This window comes from Grammomys surdaster, unplaced genomic scaffold (assembly GCF_004785775.1).
Source record: "Grammomys surdaster isolate TR1022 unplaced genomic scaffold, NIH_TR_1.0 126109, whole genome shotgun sequence".
NCBI lineage: Eukaryota > Metazoa > Chordata > Mammalia > Rodentia > Muridae > Grammomys > Grammomys surdaster.
In genome coordinates, this window is record NW_021620917.1 from 1,259,749 (window position 1) to 1,279,328 (window position 19,580).

The window sequence follows — 19,580 nt, forward strand, 5'->3', positions numbered from 1 at the left end:
GGATGATGGATGGATGGGTGATGGATGGATGGATAGGTGGGTGGGTGGTAGGTAAATAAATGGGTAAATGATGGATAGATACATATTTAGATAGACATCTTTTTCTACAGAGTTTGTTTAAAAAGTCAAGCTTAGCTGGCAACCGGAACAAAGATGGTCTCAAGTACAGGAGTCTGCTGCCTTCTGTATGGTGTTAGCTCTTATTTTATGATTGTCCGGTAATTCTTATGTTAACCACATTGACCACAAATCTCCACTGACTTTGGAACAGTCAAAACAGATTATTTTTGGCAGGCTTACCTTCGGCTGGGGTCATCTCACTCAGGTTTAGGTTGACCACAATCCTTGCTCTCAGCCTTGCTGGAATGTGGTGGAAAGGATCTAAGCAGAGTGAGAGAGCTAGCCTAGGGCAGCCCACCTGGATGCCAAGAGGGGGAGGGGCCACAAGCTGTGTTTGTGCTCCGAGAGCATCAGCTGTGAGCCAGTATCCCCCAGCATTGCTGCTGTGACCCAGAAGAGGTGGCTCCAGGACCCAGCGCTCCAGAAAGAAAAGGCTTATTCCCCGAAGCTGCCTAGCTGGTAGGCAGGTTCTGCAGGGCCCATCATAAGGGTAGGTTGGCATGACCAGAGAAGTCCAGGTCCATCGTTTGATGGCTCCCTGGAACTATCCCTCCATAACCTCCTATGTATGAATGCATGATTGTGCACAAACATGAACGTGTACACACACACACACACACACACACACACATGACACACATGTACACACAAAGACTACTTTGAGATTCCATCTTACCAGAGTCAGAATGGCTGTCATCAGGAAGATAATGGACAGCAGTTGGCAAAGGTTTGGGGAAAGAGGGATTCCATTGTTAAGTTGAAACTATTCAGGTTACAGAGCAAAAGAAGTGGACATTTAGACGTTGGGTTTTCCCTGCTTAAAACCAAGACCCTGCCTTCCCGTGTTGACATGCGTCTTGGGAGCACATTGCCACTAGGGGGCACAGGTTTCATGGACGGCCTGAGGGCCGCTGACACTGGAATCTGCTTGGTGTTCTTACAGGCAGCTGAAGCAAATAGGTCTGTCTCCCTAGGCTCACCAAAATCCAGGCATTTTCTCACCAAGCCGTGTACGTGATGGGAGGTCCATATAGTGAAGGCGTGTGACTGTGTGAGAGATGCCCATGTGGGAAACAGAGCCAGATTTGCTGATGTGAATACCATGCTTTCTTTCCCCCTTCTAGGTGTGGTACCGAGAGGATGTCAGCCACCCCAACCCAGAGGGTTCCTCCTGGTCTCTTGTGGATACCCCAGGGGAGGTGGTCCAGATCAGCTGTGGGCCCCATGACCTTATATGGGCCACCCTCTGGGAGGGGCAGGCTCTGGTCAGAGAAGGAATCTGCAGGAACAACCCAAAAGGTAGCCAGCCCCATAATAGGAAGCGGGGTGCTTGCTCTCCATAATCTTGGCTGACGGAGGCCGCCTGGGTTTCTTTGGGGACTGGCAGGAAGTTCCTGGTCCATAGTGGAGCCTCCTGGGTCTGAAAATGGTATCATGCACGTCTCCGCAGGAGTCAGTGTGGTCTGGGCCATCACAAAGGACCGCAAAGTAAGCATTGGGGGCCGGAGCTGGGGTGGGAAGTGGGTACCGTTCACACCCAGGGAATCCTTGTGAGGCCATCGAAACCCATTAGTGTAAGTCCTGTGAGCTTCTCTTTCTTTTTGAGATGGTATCCTAATCTTTGTATGCAGCCTTAAACTTCTGACCCTCCTGCTTGGATTACAGACATATGCCATCATGCCTAGTTGACAAGTGCTGGGGACCAAATCTTGGGCTTCATGCATGCCAAGTAACTCCTACCAGCTGAGCCACATCCTCAACCCTACTGAAGTCATCCCCTGTCTCCAGGATGTGCCCTCACTCACACACCTGGACCACAATGCTCAACCACCATGTTATTATTCCATAGGCCAGACATTTCAGATAATCAGAAGGCAATATGCCAGTAACCTCTGCCAATTAAATGCTTCTCTCCTTTGTCATTTGTATCTTATCCGAGGCAGGTTCAGTCAGGTGAACCAACTTTTATATGCTTCTGTGAGATCTGTCTGTCTGTCCTTCTGTCATCTGTCTGTCTGTTGCGGTGCTGAGGGAAGGAAGCTAGGGCCTTGTACATCAGGAGTTCATTCTAACTATATTTAGGGTGATCCTATCAACCCAGTACCTGAAAAGGGTTCTCTAGAATGATCCAGTGAGATGATTCAGTGGTAAAGTTGCCTGCCAGTAACAATCTGACAACCTGATTTCAGTGCCTGGGACGCACATGGGGGAAAACCAACTCTCACAGGTCGTCTTCTGACTTCCTCATGCAAGCTCCGGCACATGGCCCCCTCACTCCCCACCCCACCCCCCAAAACAACATATAAGTAAAAACACAATGAAGAGGTCTTCCTCAGATTGAGAGTTGGCTCAGTTGGTAAAACACTTTGTCTTGTGATGCTGAGGATCTGACTTCCAGCCCTGGATCCAATGTAAAAGTGCCGGGCATGCCGTAATCCCAGTGCTGGGAACTGGCGGATCTTTAGAGGTTGCAGGCCAGCCATCCAAGCAGGTTCTAGGCTAGTGAGAGACCCTAGTGGACATACACATACAGACACACAAACACACGCGCACACACACACCTGTACCTCTGTCTCTAAAGGTCTCCAGGGACGCCTGCTTCTTTCCGATTTTCCAGGTGTGGTTCCGGAGGGGTGTCAACTCGCACAACCCCTGTGGTACCAGCTGGATCGAGATGGTTGGAGAGATGACCATGGTGAACGTGGGGCTAAATGACCAGGTAGATGTGCACGTGGTTCACGGGACTGGGATACAGCTTGTCCACCTGCCATGCCGCTGTCCCGGCAGGGCTTATAGATGGAGACAGTGAGGACCCTAGGGGTGCACTGGGGGCTGGTATTCCAGAATGCAGGAGCCCCTACTTGGCTCAGTTATGTAACTAAGGACTCTAGAGGCAGTGCTGTCTGTGGTGAGGAAGGGTGGGGTATGCATTCTAGACCCAGGAAGGCAACGTTGAAAATCGTAGGGGAGGGAGGATTGCTAAGTGAGACAACCGGGTTACTTCCCCTTGACTCTCTGCTTCCACGTTCTTCTCATGGGTATCATCTGTGTAGCTTGACAGTGTAGACTTTTTCTAAAACAGAATGAGGTTTGAGTTTGGAGAGGTGGCTCAGTGGTTAAGATCAATGGCTGCTCTTCTATTGGACCCAAGTTCAAGTCCCAGCACCATGTTGCTCACCACTGACTGTAACTCCAGTCCTAGGGGACCCAACTACCTCTTGTGACCTCTGTTGGCTGGGGGAAGGGAGCTGCCTTCTCCTGCCTCAGGTTTCTACACTCACCTACCATCTCCAGCAGCCAGCCTGGTCCTGACACGCACCCTCAAGCGTCTCCCATGTCGTGATAAGGAGACTTCTGCCTGCATTTGCATACCTGTCCTACAGCCCCATTGAGCAATTTTGTACCCTCCGCTCTTCTCCAGCACTTGTGGAAGGAGTAAGAATCCATGTGTGTGCGCAGCTGCCTTTAAGTAGCACCCTGTTTGTTCTAGGTCTGGGGTATCAGCTGCGAGGACCGAGCTGTATACTTCCGGCAAGGTGTTACTCCCAGTGAGCTCAGTGGGAAGACATGGAAACCTATCATCGTGGGCCGAGAAAGTGACCGGTCACACTCTGGAAGCTCATCCAGTCTCCTCAGGTGACACAAGGCAGCAGGGCATAGAGGAGTTAGGTGGGACAGACTATCTGTGGCCTAATGGGATGTGTGCAAATGCCCTGCAGAAAATAAGTCTTTTTCAGATGATTGTAGGTTCCAGACCAGCTTGGACTGCTTAGTGAGACTGCGTCCCAACAAAAGCAAAAAAGGGAAGGGAAAAAACTCTGCAGTGAGGCTTTCTATAGATATGATTATCTCTGTTGCTGTGATAAAAACACTCTTACCAGAAGCAGTTTGGGGGAGGAAAGGAGTTATTTCATCTTGGAGATTGTAGTCCATCATTTAGGGGAGTCAAGACCAGAAATTGAAGGCAAGCCTGTTTGTTGGTCCATGTTTTGAGAGTATTACCTCTGACTAAAGAAGTTCCAGCACAAGGTTCTGGGGTCCATCCTCAACACCACGTGACGGGGTATGGCGGTCCACACCTGTAATCCCAGCATTTGGAAGACAGGGGCAGGAAGATCAGGAGTTAAGGTCACCCCTGGTTATATAATGAGTTTGAGACCCTGGGATATGAGACCCTGTCTCAAAAACAAAACAGAAAAGTGCTTCAGTCAAATGTGGTGGTGCATGCCTGCAGTCCTGGCACTTGGGATTGCTGTAAATTCAGGGGTAGTCCGGGCTACAGAGTGAGTCCCAAGTAACATGGAATATAGCCTGTCTTTGTACCAGAGGATGGCCTTGAACTCCCGCCTCTACCTCCTCCACACTGAGATGACAGGCGTGCACCATCACACCCAGCTTTATGGGGTGCTGAGAATCAAACTCAGGGCTTCTCCCATTCCAGGCAGCCACCTTACCATTTGAGCTACAGTCCCAGCCCATCTAAATAAATATACACACCTCAGCCCTTCGGTTTGGGATGTGATGGGGTCTTTCAGCCCTGCTCCCAGCCCCGGGAAGTGGAGCCCATGAGCGTTGTACAGGGGCAGTAGACAAGAGCCCAATGAGCGTGTGACGTGCTTGAGTTCACACAGTCACAGTGGCCAAACACGTCTTCCACGAGGACGTGAGAGTTTGTCCTGTTTTGTTCCCAGCGCTGGCTGCTTCTTTGGTGACGAGGTGAGGGGCAGTGGTACAGAATCCGCACCCAGTGATACTGATGCCTCCTCGGAAGTCGAGAGACAGGGCCCTGAACAGTCTCTCCCCAAAGAATCTTTGGATGGTTCCGGGAACCTTAAAGGGAGCTTGTCCAGGGGCCATGAGACCAGCAGGAGCACTGAGCACTCCAGCGAGAACGCCTGCCTATCGGAGGGCAAGGAAAAGGCTCCTGAGACCTCTAGTTTTGATGAATGCCATGCCCCAGCCTCCACACCAGCTGAGCTGCCCTGGACCAACATTGACCTAAAGGAGCCCAAGAAGGCATCTAACCAGTCAGCTGCCGGCTTTTCTGAGACCGCGGGCCTCTCTTCCCTGGGGCTCTTTCCACTGGGCATGGAGGAGCCCTACGGGGCAGACGATCACCCGCTGTGGGCCTGGGTGTCTGGAGGCGGATGTGCCGTGGAGGCGGGCTCTGCTCTCAAGTGGTTCACTGTCCAGTCAGGTAAGGGAACTCATGGCGCTGGTGTATGTGGCGTGTCCCCATGGCTGTCTGTGGGTGTGTGGTGTGTAGATGAGCAGCAGGCTCACCCCTGTCTCAAGGCTCTGTGGTGCCCAACAACCTTAACTAAGACCTTGAGCCAGTCTGTGGCTCAAGGGAGGAAGGTTCACAAAACAGTTTATAGGTTGGAACTTTCTAGCAAGAACAGGTAGACTGGGGCCGGGGGGATGTCTCCGTGGGTAAAGGGCTTGCTGTGCAACATGAGGACCTGGGTTCTGATCCCCAGCACCCACGTAAAAGTGGGGTATGGCAGTGCTGGGGCCTCACTGGCCAGGCAGCTAAAATTTCGAGCTTTTGGGACTAGCAAGAGATCCTGTCTCAAAAAAAAAAAAAAAAAAAATCAGAGGGCTCACATTGGCTTGAAGGTCAAGGATAGGGTCCATCATGGGGGAGAGGGAGGAGCTACGCCACATCTACGGTCAAGAAGCTGGGTGAATGATGGTACACCTCACATTCTCCTTATTCAGGGTGGGGCCCCAGCCCGTGGCACGGGGCTGCCCACCCCAGTTAATCCATCCTAGAAACTCCTTCACTGGGTCTAGACCCCATCAAGTTGACTGTCAGACGGGCCATCACGGGGATGGGGTGTGGAGACCCGCACCAGCCTCTTGTCCAGCTGCAGGCAGGAGGGCACCTGGTCTAAGGCTCTGGCCTCTTGCAGGCCTGTCCCCCTCAGTGCAGACGCTGTCCCTGTCCATCACCCCCGCCCAGACCGCTGCCTGGAGGAAGCAGATCTTCCAGCAGCTCACAGAAAGGACCAAGCGGGAGCTGGAGAGCTTCAGACACTATGAGCAGGCCGTGGAGCAGGTAGGCCCGCTTGTTGTTTGTTGGGAGTTTTTTCTTTGGGCGTAGGGTCGCACTGTGCCCCCACGCCAGCCTTGCACTTACTCTTAGCCCAGGTTAGCCTGGTCATCCAGCTGCTTCAGCCTCCGAGTGCTGGGTGGCAGCCCTCAGCCTTTCAGCTGGCTCCTGCTGGTTTAGTGATCGCTCTGCCATCTGGAGGAGGGCAGACACTGGGCCCACATGACCAACAGGGCTTCCAGACCCCAGGGCGGATTCAAGGAGAAGGAATCTCACTCCTCTATCCTAAAGAACTTTTCTCAGGACCCCGCCTCCTTCAGGACACCATGTGGGCCCTGGAACACAGACTTCTCAAAGGGGGGTGCCCTCGGAAGGGAAAGGCTAAACCTGTCGACCTTATGTCCCCACACCTCCATTCCTGTGATAGCCCATCTTGACAGTCAAGTTGGCTGGGTTTAGACTCAGCGAAAGGGTTTGTAGATTGGATTAACTGAAGCGGCCATCTTCCAGGAACCTAAATCTGATATTCTGATGGAATGGTCAGGACGGACTGGAACACAGTCACTGCCCTCCCCAAGGGTCACCCTGCTTGGCATGCCTCATGCTCTTGAGGGTAGAGACCCAGCCTTGGATGCCACCGTCAGTCTAAGAAAGAGAAATTAGAGCACAACATTGGTTTTCTTCAGAAGTCATAGCCTAGGCTGGCCTACAAGCCATCCTGTGTCGCAAGTGGGCTTATGTATTCAGGCAGCCCGAGACTTTAAGAGCCAGCTTTGACTCCCTCTCTGACTTTGGGCCAGGTGTGACCCCTTTCTTGTGCCTCAGTTTCCCTATCCATAACATGGGCTAATTAATGATGTGTACACCCCAAGAAATTGGTAATACAGCTACATCTCTGGCGCCACCTAGTGTCCTGTTGCAGCACTGATGTCATTTCCCAGGGGAAGCTGGGAGGATGGAAAACCAGAAGTACAGAGCAGAGGGACAGACCAAGGGCTAGAATAGCTCTTGGGCTCCGAGAAGGAGCTGCCTGTGACCTTTCTCCTCTGTCCTTTGTTGTCCTTGGTTCTCCGTGCCACAGTCAGTGTGGGTGAAGACGGGGGCCCTGCAGTGGTGGTGTGACTGGAAGCCCCACAAGTGGGTGGACGTCCGTGTGGCCCTGGAGCAGTTCACAGGGAACGACGGGGCTCGAGACAGCATCCTCTTCATCTACTATGTGGTCCATGAGGAGAAGAAGGTACAGGGTGGGGGGCACTTGTCAAGGGACCGTTTCCCAGAGAGGGGCACACCTTGAGGTGCTTGCTCCAGAATTTCCCCTCGTCGGCAAGGCCCAGTGTAGGTACATGTGTAGCAGTCTGAGCTGTGGACTGACCTGACCAGACTTCTCTGAGAGTAGCCGCTGCTGCTGCTGCTGCTGCTGCTGCTGCTGCTTCTTCTTCCTCTCCTCCTCCTCCTCCTCCTCCTCCTCCTCTTCCTCCTCTTCCTTCTTCTCCTTCTCCTCCTCCTCCCCCTCCCTCCCCCTCCTCCTCCTCCTCCTCCTCCTCCTCCTCCTCATCCTTCTTCTTCTTTATTTTAAATACCACTGCATATTTTCCTAGTCCTTTTTATTTTGAGACAGAGCCTCACTAAGTTAACTAACCTGGTTTGGAACTCACCATGTAGCCCAGGATGGCCTTGAACTCACATCTTCCTACATCAGGGGTCCAGGTGCTGGGTCACAGTTTTTTTGTTTGGTTGGTTTGAGTTTTGGGGGATTTGATCTTTTGTTTGTTTGCTTGGTTGGTTGGCTGGTTGGTTGGTTGGTTTGGTTTGGTTTGGTTTGGTTTGGTTTGGTTTGGTTTTTTCTGAGACAGGGTTTCTCTGTAGAGCTCTGGCTGTCCTGGGACTCGCTCTGTAGACCAGGCTGGCCTCGATGGGGTCACATGTTTGAATCACTCTTGGCCAGACTTTAGCCTTTGAGAGGAGGCTAGAGATTGGGGAGATGAATCCCAGTCTCACTTGTTGATATGTGCCAGGCCATCAACATCCAAAAGCGTTTTTTTTTTTTTTTTTTTTTTTTTTTTTTTTTAGGAGGGCCAGATAGGAAACAGGCTCCCATGCACCACCATGCCTGGCTGCATGCGACCTGAGGCTGGGATGCGACCTGAGGCTGGGGATTGAACTCGGGGCTTTGTGCATTCTAGACGAGCAGTCTCTGATCTGAGCCTCATCTTCAGCCCCAAAGCATTCGTTCTTGAGCACTAGGCTTGGATCATGAGGCCTGGGGAGGAACTCTAGCTGAGGGTACCTCGCTCAGGATGACAGTCGTCTGTGTACCCCTATCCAAACAGTACCTACACGTGTTCCTGAATGAGGTGACTGTGCTGGTCCCCGTGCTTAATGAAGCCAAACACTCCTTTGCCCTCTATACCCCCGAGAGGACGAGACAGAGGTGGCCCGTACGCCTGGCTGCAGCCACAGAGCAAGATATGAATGACTGGGTGAGTGGTCGCGGATCCTCGAGGGCTTAGTGAGAAAAGACCACCCAAGCCTCAGTCTTCCCAGCAGTGACCCATGCTGTGTACCCATGCCAGCTCGCACTGCTCAGCCTGTCTTGCTGCGAGAGCCGGAAGCTCCATGGACGCCCGTCCCCGCAGGCCATCTGGTCTGTCACTTGCAAGGGTGATATCTTTGTGAGCGAGCCCAGCCCAGACCTGGAAGCACATGAGCACCTGCTGCCCTGCGACCAGATGTGAGTGGGCCAAAGCCTCACGCCCCAACCCCGCCTCTAGCCCCGCCCCCAGCCCAAACCGCAGAGCTTGTGTTCTTGAAAAGGGCTCCCCTTGTGGGACCTGAACCCACACACTGTAGCTTCTCACTGACTAGCCAGATAGGCGGTTAGTTGCTCTTCTGGACCCTGAAACCCACTGGGCCTGTTTGTTCAAGGCTGGGCTTGGAGGTCAGCGGCGCCCGCCAGGCAGCTTTGGAGTAGCCTGGAGTTCTTGGAGTGGTGAATGTGATGTAGTCTCACCCCCAAGCGGCTTCGAGGGCCTGATCAGAGAAACCACATCTCCTTCACCAGATCTGAATCTAGGGGCTCAGTCCCTGCCAGTTCTGCTGAGACCCTGCAGTGTAGGGGGCCTGGAAGTAGAGAGGAAGAGGGGAGCTTGGAGTGTGCCCTAAGGTGGAAGTCTCGGGAGTGCAGTAATGACAAGCTCGTGGCAGAGGGGTGATGGGTACCCATTGCCTTCGGATATGGGGGATCCTGGAGCCGGAGGTCTTCTGTCGGGGCATTAAAACCATGGGGTCAGGGAAGCTCAGTAGTTCTGTTGTTAGTCTTTGCCTAAAATGTAGGAACGTTGGGTTCATCCCCGAGTACTCCAGAAACTGAGTGAGTTTGAGGACAGCCTAGGATCCATGAGTCATGATACAAGAAGTTCTAAAGGGACAGGTAGGAGCTCTGAGGAGGAAGAGGATGGGTGAGGACTCCCAGGGACGCCCTGGACACCCTTATAAATGATCACAGTCCAGCCCAGAATCATAGACCGAAATGTCCCATGGGTAGTCATGTACACTCTCACCTCCTGGTGGCAGAGGCAGAGCCTACAGAAAACCCACCTAGTCTCCTGGTTAGGCGGCTGTCCCTGGGAAGCCTCCCTGGGATGGTTTGGGAGCCAGCTGGCTACGCTGTCCCTCACACAGAGGATTAAATGGCTGGCATGTTCCCTGCTGTGTGCCTTGACATTTAAGCCTGGCTGCACCTAGCACACTGTGACCAATCCTGATTCTACTTCCCAGCTCTGAGAGAGGAGCATTGTGGACTAGACTTGTCCTGCCCCGTGGTCAGTGTGGCCCGGGTGAGGGGAACAATCTCTTAGGGACACCCTGCCTCTTGTAGGGTGCTTCAAGTGCTCTCCAGAATTGGTTGACTCAAACAGGAGCCAAGCAGGTTGCCTGCTCTACTGGCTTGGAGGTCTCAGACTTGTAGTACTTGGCCATGTGAGGTCTAACTCCAGGATGGGTGATGGGTTGGACAACGCGGCTGAGGGGCTTTTATCACCCCTGCAGGTTCTGGCGACAGATGGGAGGCCACTTGCGAATCATAGAGGCCAACAGCCGAGGTGTGGTATGGGGCATTGGCTATGACCACACAGCATGGGTATACACAGGCGGCTATGGCGGCGGTTGCTTCCAAGGTGAGGGAGGCTCTGAGTACCTGAGGCTGACTAGATTAACTCCCAGAACCTCCTGGGTATAACTTTCCCTATTCTCCATCTGGCCACCCTTCCCAGTGCCTAGGGCTGCTGTCCCAGCACAGACACTTAACAGATGGCTGACAGGTGACCTTCACCACTGCCAGCCTCCACAGAGGGCAGCCCCAGGCCAATCCCCAGGGTTCAAGAACCCTGAGAATAGGCCTAGTCTCCATAATGCCCTTTGGGATCCCACCAGCAGAACAGAAGAACTTGAAGGTTCTGGAACAGCTGGTGTCAGGGTCCTCTAACTTGTTCAGCACCTTATTTCATAGATGAAGACACAGGGTGCGTCACGTAGCTCTAGAACCCCTGTTCCCCAATTGTGCCAAATCCTAGAATCTTTAGGGAGAGCAAATCATCCCCAGCCTTAGGGAGTCCCAAGTTTAGGATGGAAAGTAGAGACAAAAGCAGACTTCAAGACAGACGCTGTGTGCCACAGTCCCAACACATACCTCATGATGGGGACGCAGCTGGCCCGGGAGAACTGTGGTCTGCTAAGACCACAGGAACCTTCAGTCTCACAGGCCAAGAGCTTTCCGGACCTTGTGGCAGGAATCACTTCTGGTCTCTGTTCTGCCTTTGAGGACTTTGAGCCTCTCAGAGGTTATATGTGTGGGCCAAGGTAGCCTTGCTAATAAGGTGAGCTGGGCAGGCACCTGCTGCGTATGAGATAGAAGACAGCAAAGACGAGGCCTCAGTCAGAATGGAGGGTGGCTGGCTGTGTCGCCTGCCTTTATTTACTACCAGCACTCGGGAGGCAGGAGCAGGCAGATCTCTGTGCGTTTGAGGTCAGTCTGGGGCATACGGTGGGACCCTGTCGCAGATTGCTCCTGTGGAAGCCATGTAGTCCCAGAGGAGAGAGAAACCTAAGCGAGGCTGGTCCCTCTGAAATCAAAGAGCCATCTCAGCTGCCCTGGCTCGGATCTGCCCTCCAAGTGTGTTTTCCATTGGGCTAAGATGCTTCAGGCAGAAAGGCCAAGTCCCCGGGAGCCTCAGCACTAGTGTGGCCCGGGTCCCAGCAGCCCCTTGTCCCCCTCACGCCTAGGCCTGGCCAGCAGCACCAGCAACATTTACACACAGTCAGATGTGAAGAGCGTCTACATCTATGAGAACCAGCGTTGGAACCCTGTCACGGGCTATACCAGCAGGTGAGTGGCCTGAGTGTTTGCTGAGGGTACTGTCTGGCCCAGGCCACAGACCCAACAAAAGCCGATGGCAGTGTTCAGCATAGCCTGGAGCTGGTGTCAGGCCTCCTGCCTGGAATAATAGGATAGCACTTGTTTTTTAGAAGTGTGTGTGTGTGTGTGTGTGTGTGTGTGTGTGTGAGAGAGAGAGAGAGAGAGAGAGAGAGAGAGACACATGTGGTGTGCATGTGAACCATGCACATTTGTGTGTGTGCGTGTGCACGCAGAGGCCAGAGATCAGGTGCAGGTATCCTCTGTAACTCCCCAGTGCTGGGATTTCAAGTGCATACCACTATACCCAGGCTTTTTTTTTTTCCTCTAAGATTTATTTTGTTTTTAAGTGCGTGTGAGTGTGTGCACACGTTTGTGCATATTCGTGCAGATGTCTGTGGGGGCCAGAAGAGTGTTGGATCCCTGGAGCAGGAGTTGCAGGCAGTCGTGAGCCTCCTAACATGGGTGCTGGGAACCAAACTCAGGTCCTCAGTGAGAGCCATCCAAGCGTAGTCACTGAGCTGTCTCAGCCCCTCCCAGCTCTCTCACTCGGGTTCTGTGGGCTGACTGTTGAAATTGACTCCTCTCGAGTGCAAAGCAAGCATTTTATCAAGTGCCCTCTCTCTCCAGACTCTTCTCTTTCTTTTTAAAGTTTATTATTAGATCCTGTCTCCATAAAAAGATTGCTAAGTGGTCACATTGGCCTGGACAGAGACGTGGTCCCAACCTCATCTGCAAAATTCCTCTTGCCAAAAACCTGAGTTTGTTTGCCATATCAGCTGCTAATATGACTCCCTCTGATGGCAGCTCCAGGGCATCTGATGCCCTCTTCTGGTCTTTGCAGGCACTGCATGCATGGCATATCCACATACAGGCATACACACATCCACATACATAACAGTTTTTATTAATCTAAGGGTTGAAGAGAGAGCATAGCAGCTAAGAATGCATAATGCCCCTGCAGGGGACCTGAGTTTGGTTCCCAGCACCTATAGACAGTTCACAACTGCCTGTAATTTTATCTTCAGGGGACCCAACACCCTCCTCTGGACTCTACAGGCATCTATGCTCACATAATGTGCATACACCCCACCCTACACACCCCCACGCCATCCCCTGTACACACTCAATTAAAAATGCACTTGTTGCCGGGCGGTGGTGGCGCACGCCTTTAATCCCAGCACTTGGGAAGCAGAGGCAGGCAGATTTCTGAGTTTGAGGCCAGCCTGGTCTACAGAGTGAGTTCCAGGACAGCCCGGGCTATAAAGAGAAACCCTGTCTTGAAAAACCAAAAAAAAAAAAAAAAAAAAAAATGTACTTGTTTGTTGGAGACAAGGTTTCTCTGTGTAGCCCTGGCTGTCCTGGAACTCACTCTGTAGACCAGGCAGGCTGGCCTCAAACTCAGAAATTCGCCTGCCTCTGCCTCCCAAGTGCGGGAATTTAAAGGCGTGCGCCACCACTGCCCATCTGGGAATACATTTTTTAAAAATTTAAGATTAGTCCCCAAACCTTTTAAGCTGAGTACCATGAGTGGCTCCTGTCCTTGCCGGAGGCTGAAGCAGGAGGATCTTTGTAAGTTCAAGCCAGCTCAGACCATCTAGTGTTTTTCAGGACTATGAAGTGAAAGATTCTCTCTCACGAAACAACAAAACCAAAAATCCTTTTGAGAAATCGTATCAGCAGGCAGGCACAGCTCCCCAGATCACTCTGCTTAGTGATTGTCACATGGAAGCCAGCAGAGGCAGCTTAAAAACCGTGGGACACCAACATGTCTCTGTAAAACTCCTATGTGGACACTGGAGTTTATAGTGCCAGGGAGCTGGGATTACGAGTGTGTGCTATTACCTGGCTTTTTTTGTACATGCTGGCTGCATTGTTTCTGGGCCTGTGCGGAGTGTCATGTGTGAACCGGTAGAGAGAGGAAGACTGCTCTCCTGGATCCAGGAAGCAGGGGGGGGGGAGGGCAGTCCTCAGCAAGATGTAACCTGGACAACGCATTCCCTCTGACCTCGTTCCTCCTACCACACCCCCCTCCCTCAAGGCCACCATCTCCCAGTGGTCAGTTCAGATCTTGAATCCATTGGTGGATTATGTCAGAGCCTTCATGGCCTGAATAAATTCTGGGAATACTCAAAAGGACAGTTTGGCAGCCTCTTAGGTATCTCTTTATCTGTTCAAGTTGGCCAAGGATATACAGAGAAACTCTGTCTCAAACAAAACAAAAGGTTAACCATCATTTCCAACTAAGGTCTCATCTATGGTTACTGGGTGAGTGGCTTCGGCTCCCTAGGGGTTGAGGCAGCAACTGTTATTACGGCCTAAGGGAAAGAGAGCTGACTGGCAGACCACACGGTGAGCCATGAGCCATGGCTTTGGTAGATGGGTTGGTTGCTATTGTCCAGGCACTGTGGCAACACAGGGTGACTCCAGTCGGTCTCCCTACCCTGGGGGAATTCTGATGGGTCTAGAGGTGGCTTGTTCAGGTCCCAGCCATGAGGTGTGAGCCTATTGCCCAAAGTGTCAGGGCAGGGTGTATTCTGACTCCTCTGCCATCAACCTCTATCTGTTGTCCTATAGGGGTCTGCCCACTGACCGATACATGTGGAGTGATGTCACAGGTCTACAAGAATGCACCAAGGCCGGCACGAAGCCCCCATCCCTGCAGTGGACTTGGGTGAGTCCTGCCTCCCTCTGTGTGTGTAGGGTCCTATCCCTCAGGTTTCTTCTGGTCTGTGGGACTGAGGGGAGAAGCTCCCCATTCACACAGAGTCGCTCTTCCCCAGGTCTCTGACTGGTATGTGGACTTCAGTGCCCCCGGAGGCACCGACCAGGAAGGATGGCAGTACGCCAGTGATTTCCCTGCGTGAGCATCTCTCCACGCCCTGAGCCTCTGATTTCGGGCCCCAGCCTGGCTGATTAGCAGAATCCTCCCCAGTGTTGTTACTGGAGCTGCTTCAGGCTTGGAGTGGGAGGGACCCTGGGGAGCTCTGCCTATTCCCTGGTTGTGGTAGAAGACTTTGTCTCTGCCATACCGAGTCTGAAGGTTCCAACAAGGTCCAGTAATGTGATCTTGGCCTAAGAGATTTGTGGAGGGATGGAACCCACTGGAGTGGGGGTGGGGTGGGGCAGGGGAGAGCTGGAGCCCAAGCCCTGCCCTGATGCCGGGGGGAGGGGGATGAGAGGGGCAACAGGAGGGAGAGTAGTCCTGCTGAAGGGGCAGCAGGAGTCCTTTGGAGTGAGGCAGAAGGAATCCTGGGAAGTCAGGCAGGCTGAGGCAAGTGGGTACGAGGTGAAGTAAGTGGTATGTTAGGCCTGGTAGGTGGCTCAGCTGGCGAAGGGCAACTTCCCTTGCAAACATGGGGCCTGGGTATGATCCCTGGAACCTCCTCACACACCTGTAATTCCAGCTCTGGGAAGGTGGAGGCAGGAGGATCCCTGGGGCTCACTAGCCAGCCTACTCTGTCTCAGAAGTGGGGTTGGGGTGGGGTAGAGAGTACCTGAGAAAGGACAGCCAAAGCTATCCTCCATGTACACACACACGTGTGCAGCGTGCACACAGACATGCACAAACACAAATGGATGGCAAGTCAAAAAGTTGAGACTGGCGGCTATCACACTGAGAGCCTGTGAGGGTGGCTCAGACCCCTCCCAGTGCAGAGGTCCAATCAGAAGACAAATGAACCAGGAGAACCTAAGCCAGATCCCATATGGATGGCTTCTAAGCGGACGGAGGGTGAGAGTCCAGGCTATCCCTGAGGTAGCAGTGAGGGCTCTCAGATGTCTGGACTCTCCAGCCCTCAAGTAGACTGAAGGCTTCCCTTCCCCTAGCACATTCTGATAGTAGCCGGGGAGGGGACAGGCCCTGGGGCCACTCAGCCTGACACACTGGATGGCAGCTGCCATGCCCAGGCCTTGGGACCCCTGAAAGCTACATTTCAGCCCCTGACCACATTGGGGCAGCTAGGAGAACTGTAGATAGCCACAGCTACTCCTCTGCTTGTGTGACTTAGAGTCGAGAAAAGTATATACAGTGTCACTTTCTAGAATGTTCCACGAAATGAACTTGATTGCACCATTTCTTCCTCTGGCAGCTCTTACCATGGGTACAAAACCATGAAGGATTTTGTCAGGAGAAGGTGCTGGGCCAGGTGAGAGACAGACCCTCAGGGTGGTGGGATCAGGCCCCGTTCCTCAGCTGTGCCCAGGGAAAGGGACATTGGTCTCTCTTGAGCCAGAACTGCTTGGCCTCTGACTCAAGTCCCCAGGAAAGAAGCAGGGAGGGAGAAACCAGAGTCAAAGTAAATGTCAGCCCAGGAAATGCCTGCGGGCTCCCTGCGCTCTGCTTTCTGAAGTTTGTTCTGAAGAACAAATAGGAGAAATGTCACTGGCTGGACTCTGCCCATAGGTTGGAGGCTGAGCTGGGGGAAGGGCAGCAGACAGGTAGGAATCCATCATTCCCATGCACTGGGTGCCCTGCCCCTCCCCTGAGTCCAGGAGTCTGCTGTCTCCCCCTACCCCCGTCAGAGCCATCCATCTCAGCTTCTGCATGCTGAGCTGTGTCAGCAGCAGGTAGGGGTGAGAGGTCTGGAGCCTCCCTGTCACACGCGGACCCTGGACCCAGGCTCCTATTTCCCTGCACAGAAAATGCAAGCTGGTGACCAGCGGGCCATGGCTGGAGGTGGCCCCCATCACACTCAGCGATGTGTCCATCATCCCAGAGAGTGCAGATGCTGGTGGGAAAGGACACAATATTGCACTGTGGGCCGTCAGTGACAAGGGGGACGTCCTGTGCCGCCTGGGTGTGTCTGAACTCAACCCCGCGGTGAGCACCAACCCTCTGGCCTTTTGGGATTGTCCCTGGTTTTGTAGAATCTTCAGGACATCAGGAGTCTTCCTTGAGAGGCACGTGGCCTCAGGTTTCCCCAGACCTGCCCAAAATGGGTCTCATATGTAATCCAAACGAGGCAGGTACTGCCAGGATGAGATTGGCATGGAAGGGTGCCATCTCTCTAAGCCTGGGGCAGTGGGGGTGGCATGAGGGTTCCTTAGCACCCTTGTTGAAGTGAACATGCTTTTATCTTTTCTTTGAGCCTGAGTCCAGGCCTTCAACTGTAGGCTACGGTCACACCGTAGTTACCGCTGTGTTAGACCAGGCTAGGTCCTGGATGCCCTTCACCTCTCAGGCAGGCTTTGAATCTCGACCTCAGAGGAGAGAGAGGCCAGGTGGTCCCACTGGCCCCTCCACAATCTCCCTCACCCATCCGTCTCTAGGGCTCCTCCTGGCTGCACGTTGGCACGGATCAGCCCTTTGCCTCTGTCTCCATCGGAGCCTGCTATCAGGTTTGGGCTGTGGCCAGGGATGGCTCTGCATTCTACCGGGGCTCTGTGTCTCCCTCCCAGCCAGCTGGTGAGTGGCACCCACCCCCCACAGCCCCACTCTGATGGAATATGGGGAGGGGGTTCCTGTTACGATGGTGCCTAGGTCTCTTGTTTAGTTCAGAGGGCATCTTCTGGCACAGTCCCGAGTGTGAGTTGGGCTCCTCCCCCAGAGGCCAACACATCCACACAGGGACAGCCTGGGACATCACCCCTGGGAGGGCTCCTGAGCTGTGGTATCTCGGGGCGTGAGCTGTGCTGGTCTGTTCTTTCCCAGGTTTTGTAGGAATGAAGGCCAGGCACTGAGTCCATCCCCTACCCCTGCGCCAGGCTGGACACTTTCATGTCACATAGATGCAGTGGGCTTAATATCAGAGCCCAGGATGGACTCCTGAAGGACCCTGGGCAAACCTGGGATCCTGGGGGATGGCAGAGCCTGAGGTGGCCTTACATGACCCTCAGCTCAGTAGCCCCCCCACCCATTGTTCAGCTTGAAGGCTGTGAGGACTCAGAGCGTTAGGACTCTAGACGACCTGGGTCTGGGCTCACAGGTGTGGGCTCTCCCAGGAACCTCCTGAGCTGGCTTTCCCGCCACAGGTGACTGCTGGTACCACATCCCGTCTCCTCCCAAGCAGAAGCTGACACAAGTGTCTGTGGGCCAGACATCAGTTTATGCCTTGGATGAAAACGGCAAGTTATTTATTTGAGTTTCTGCATGGTCACAGGGGAGGATAGGGTCTCATGGATATCCAGTTGGATCATGACCAGGCCACAAGTAGGCTGAGATGTCATTCCTCCTCAAAGCATCCTTTAGAAGTGTCTAGACTTTTCTGCGCTGTCTCCCTGGGGATAAGGAACGTTAGCTGTTAAGGTCACCCTCCTGCATTGTCTTCACCATGGAGACAGGACACTGGAGCTCAGCTCAAGTCTTGATCCTCAGAAGCCAGCCAGGGCCTGGACCAAGACAGAACAGCAAAGCCCCTGGGACCCCTACATGAAACCAGAAGCATGAGCTCGGAGCGAGCCTTACTCAGTTTGAGACACCAACACCAAGCCGCAGATGCATCTAGAATGTGGTTCTCAGCCTGTGGGTCGTGACCTCTTTGGTGTCACCTAAGACCATTGGAATTCTCTGATAATTACATGCTTTATAACAGCAAAACTACAGTTAGGAAGTAGCAACGAGAATTTTATGTTTGGGGGTCACCCCAACTGTATTAAAGGGTCACAGCATCAGGAAGGCCGAGGACCACTGCTCTAGAGCACCGTCTAGGAGATTCTACCTGGCCGTGGAACATAGGAGCCCCGTAGGCAGCATGGGGCTGGCTACCGGCCATCTCTGACCCCCGTGTCACTTCACACAGGGCGCTGGCCCATTCCTCTCAGGACTGTACTGATCGTATTGATGAGACAGTTACGAAAGGCTTAGAGCCATGGGGACACAGGCCTGTAAACCTAGCTCTTGGGAGGCAGAGGCAGGAAGACCAGATAGATGTTCAGGCTGTCCTAGTTACATAGTAAGTTCAAGGCAAGCCTGGAACACATGAGACCCTGTCTCAAACCTTGAAGACAGGTTTGGTGGGCCATGTCTTATAATCTTGTACTGGGAAAGCTAAGTCAAAAAGGATCAAGTTTGAAGCTGTCCTGAGCTACTTAGTGAGACCCCAGCTCAGAAAACCCAGAGAAAAGACCCAGCTCAGTTGGTAGAGAACCTGTCTCAAATGCACAAAGCCCTGAGTTCAGTCCCCAGCACTCCATGGACTAGTGTGGTGTGCACACCTGTAATCTCAGTCCTGGAAGATAGAAGCAACAGGATCATGAGTTCAAAACCAGCCTAGGTGGAAACTGAAAAAACAAAACAACAACAAACCAGTTTCGGAGTCTAGGGTTTTGCCTCTAGATTTGGTTCTCTTTTTATTTGCTTAAAACATTCTTTGTCTTCAGCTTCTACCTCAGCAGAAAGGCTAGGGGCTGTGAGCCCCAAAAGGCACAATGGGATATGTCTGAAGCCTACCACACAGACAGACAGGGCTGGCTGTAGCCCAGGCTCCTGGTTGTAGGTCATCCAAGAGCCCTTGGGTGTGGAGAATTGGATGGGGAGCTGGGGATTGATCCCCACAGCATGGCAAGATGGGCTAAAGGACTTCTCTGATGACCTTCCCTCCTCCAGGGAACCTGTGGTACCGAGCAGGAATCACCCCCAGCTACCCACAGGGCTCCAGCTGGGATCATGTGTCCAACAATGTACGCAGAGTGTCTGTGGGGCCACTGGACCAGGTGAGGTGGAGGAGATCAGGTTACTTGGCTGTGGGAAGAGGGGTTCCCTCTCTGGTCTCTCCCTTGTCCATCCAGTTGCCCTTCTGCAGGTGGGCCAGGAGCTCCAACAAAAGTCTGTTCCAGGTCTGGGTAATTGCCAACAAAGTCCAGGGGAGCCATGGCCTGAGCCGGGGGACAGTGTGTCGTCGCATGGGTGTCCAGCCTCGGGAGCCTAAAGGACAGGGCTGGGACTACGGCATTGGTGTGAGTGCAGTGGCAATCTGGGACTGTTCTATTGCACTGTCTATGCATGGGGGCTTGTGGAAGAGCCTTTGGTAGAATATGTAAGCCCTAAGTGACATG

The 19,580-nt window shown here is 53.1% G+C and overlaps 1 protein-coding gene across 3 annotated transcripts in view; it reads left to right on the forward strand.

Annotated features, from left to right (window-relative positions):
- The window catches only part of Tecpr1 (tectonin beta-propeller repeat containing 1), a 29,085-nt gene that overhangs the window by 7,937 nt on the left and 1,568 nt on the right, over positions 1-19,580 (forward strand). For all 3 annotated transcript variants that reach the window (XM_028756150.1, XM_028756151.1, XM_028756152.1), the window contains 19 exons: positions 1,245-1,419; positions 1,508-1,608; positions 2,738-2,839; positions 3,611-3,756; positions 4,812-5,317; positions 6,036-6,181; positions 7,257-7,412; positions 8,506-8,655; positions 8,749-8,906; positions 10,223-10,350; positions 11,456-11,558; positions 14,163-14,259; positions 14,369-14,448; positions 15,677-15,733; positions 16,227-16,407; positions 16,857-16,992; positions 17,559-17,651; positions 19,132-19,238; positions 19,362-19,481. In XM_028756150.1, coding sequence (XP_028611983.1) covers positions 1,245-1,419; positions 1,508-1,608; positions 2,738-2,839; positions 3,611-3,756; positions 4,812-5,317; positions 6,036-6,181; positions 7,257-7,412; positions 8,506-8,655; positions 8,749-8,906; positions 10,223-10,350; positions 11,456-11,558; positions 14,163-14,259; positions 14,369-14,448; positions 15,677-15,733; positions 16,227-16,407; positions 16,857-16,992; positions 17,559-17,651; positions 19,132-19,238; positions 19,362-19,481 — 2,742 coding nt within the window. The remainder of the gene's footprint in view (positions 1-1,244; positions 1,420-1,507; positions 1,609-2,737; positions 2,840-3,610; positions 3,757-4,811; positions 5,318-6,035; positions 6,182-7,256; positions 7,413-8,505; positions 8,656-8,748; positions 8,907-10,222; positions 10,351-11,455; positions 11,559-14,162; positions 14,260-14,368; positions 14,449-15,676; positions 15,734-16,226; positions 16,408-16,856; positions 16,993-17,558; positions 17,652-19,131; positions 19,239-19,361; positions 19,482-19,580) is intronic.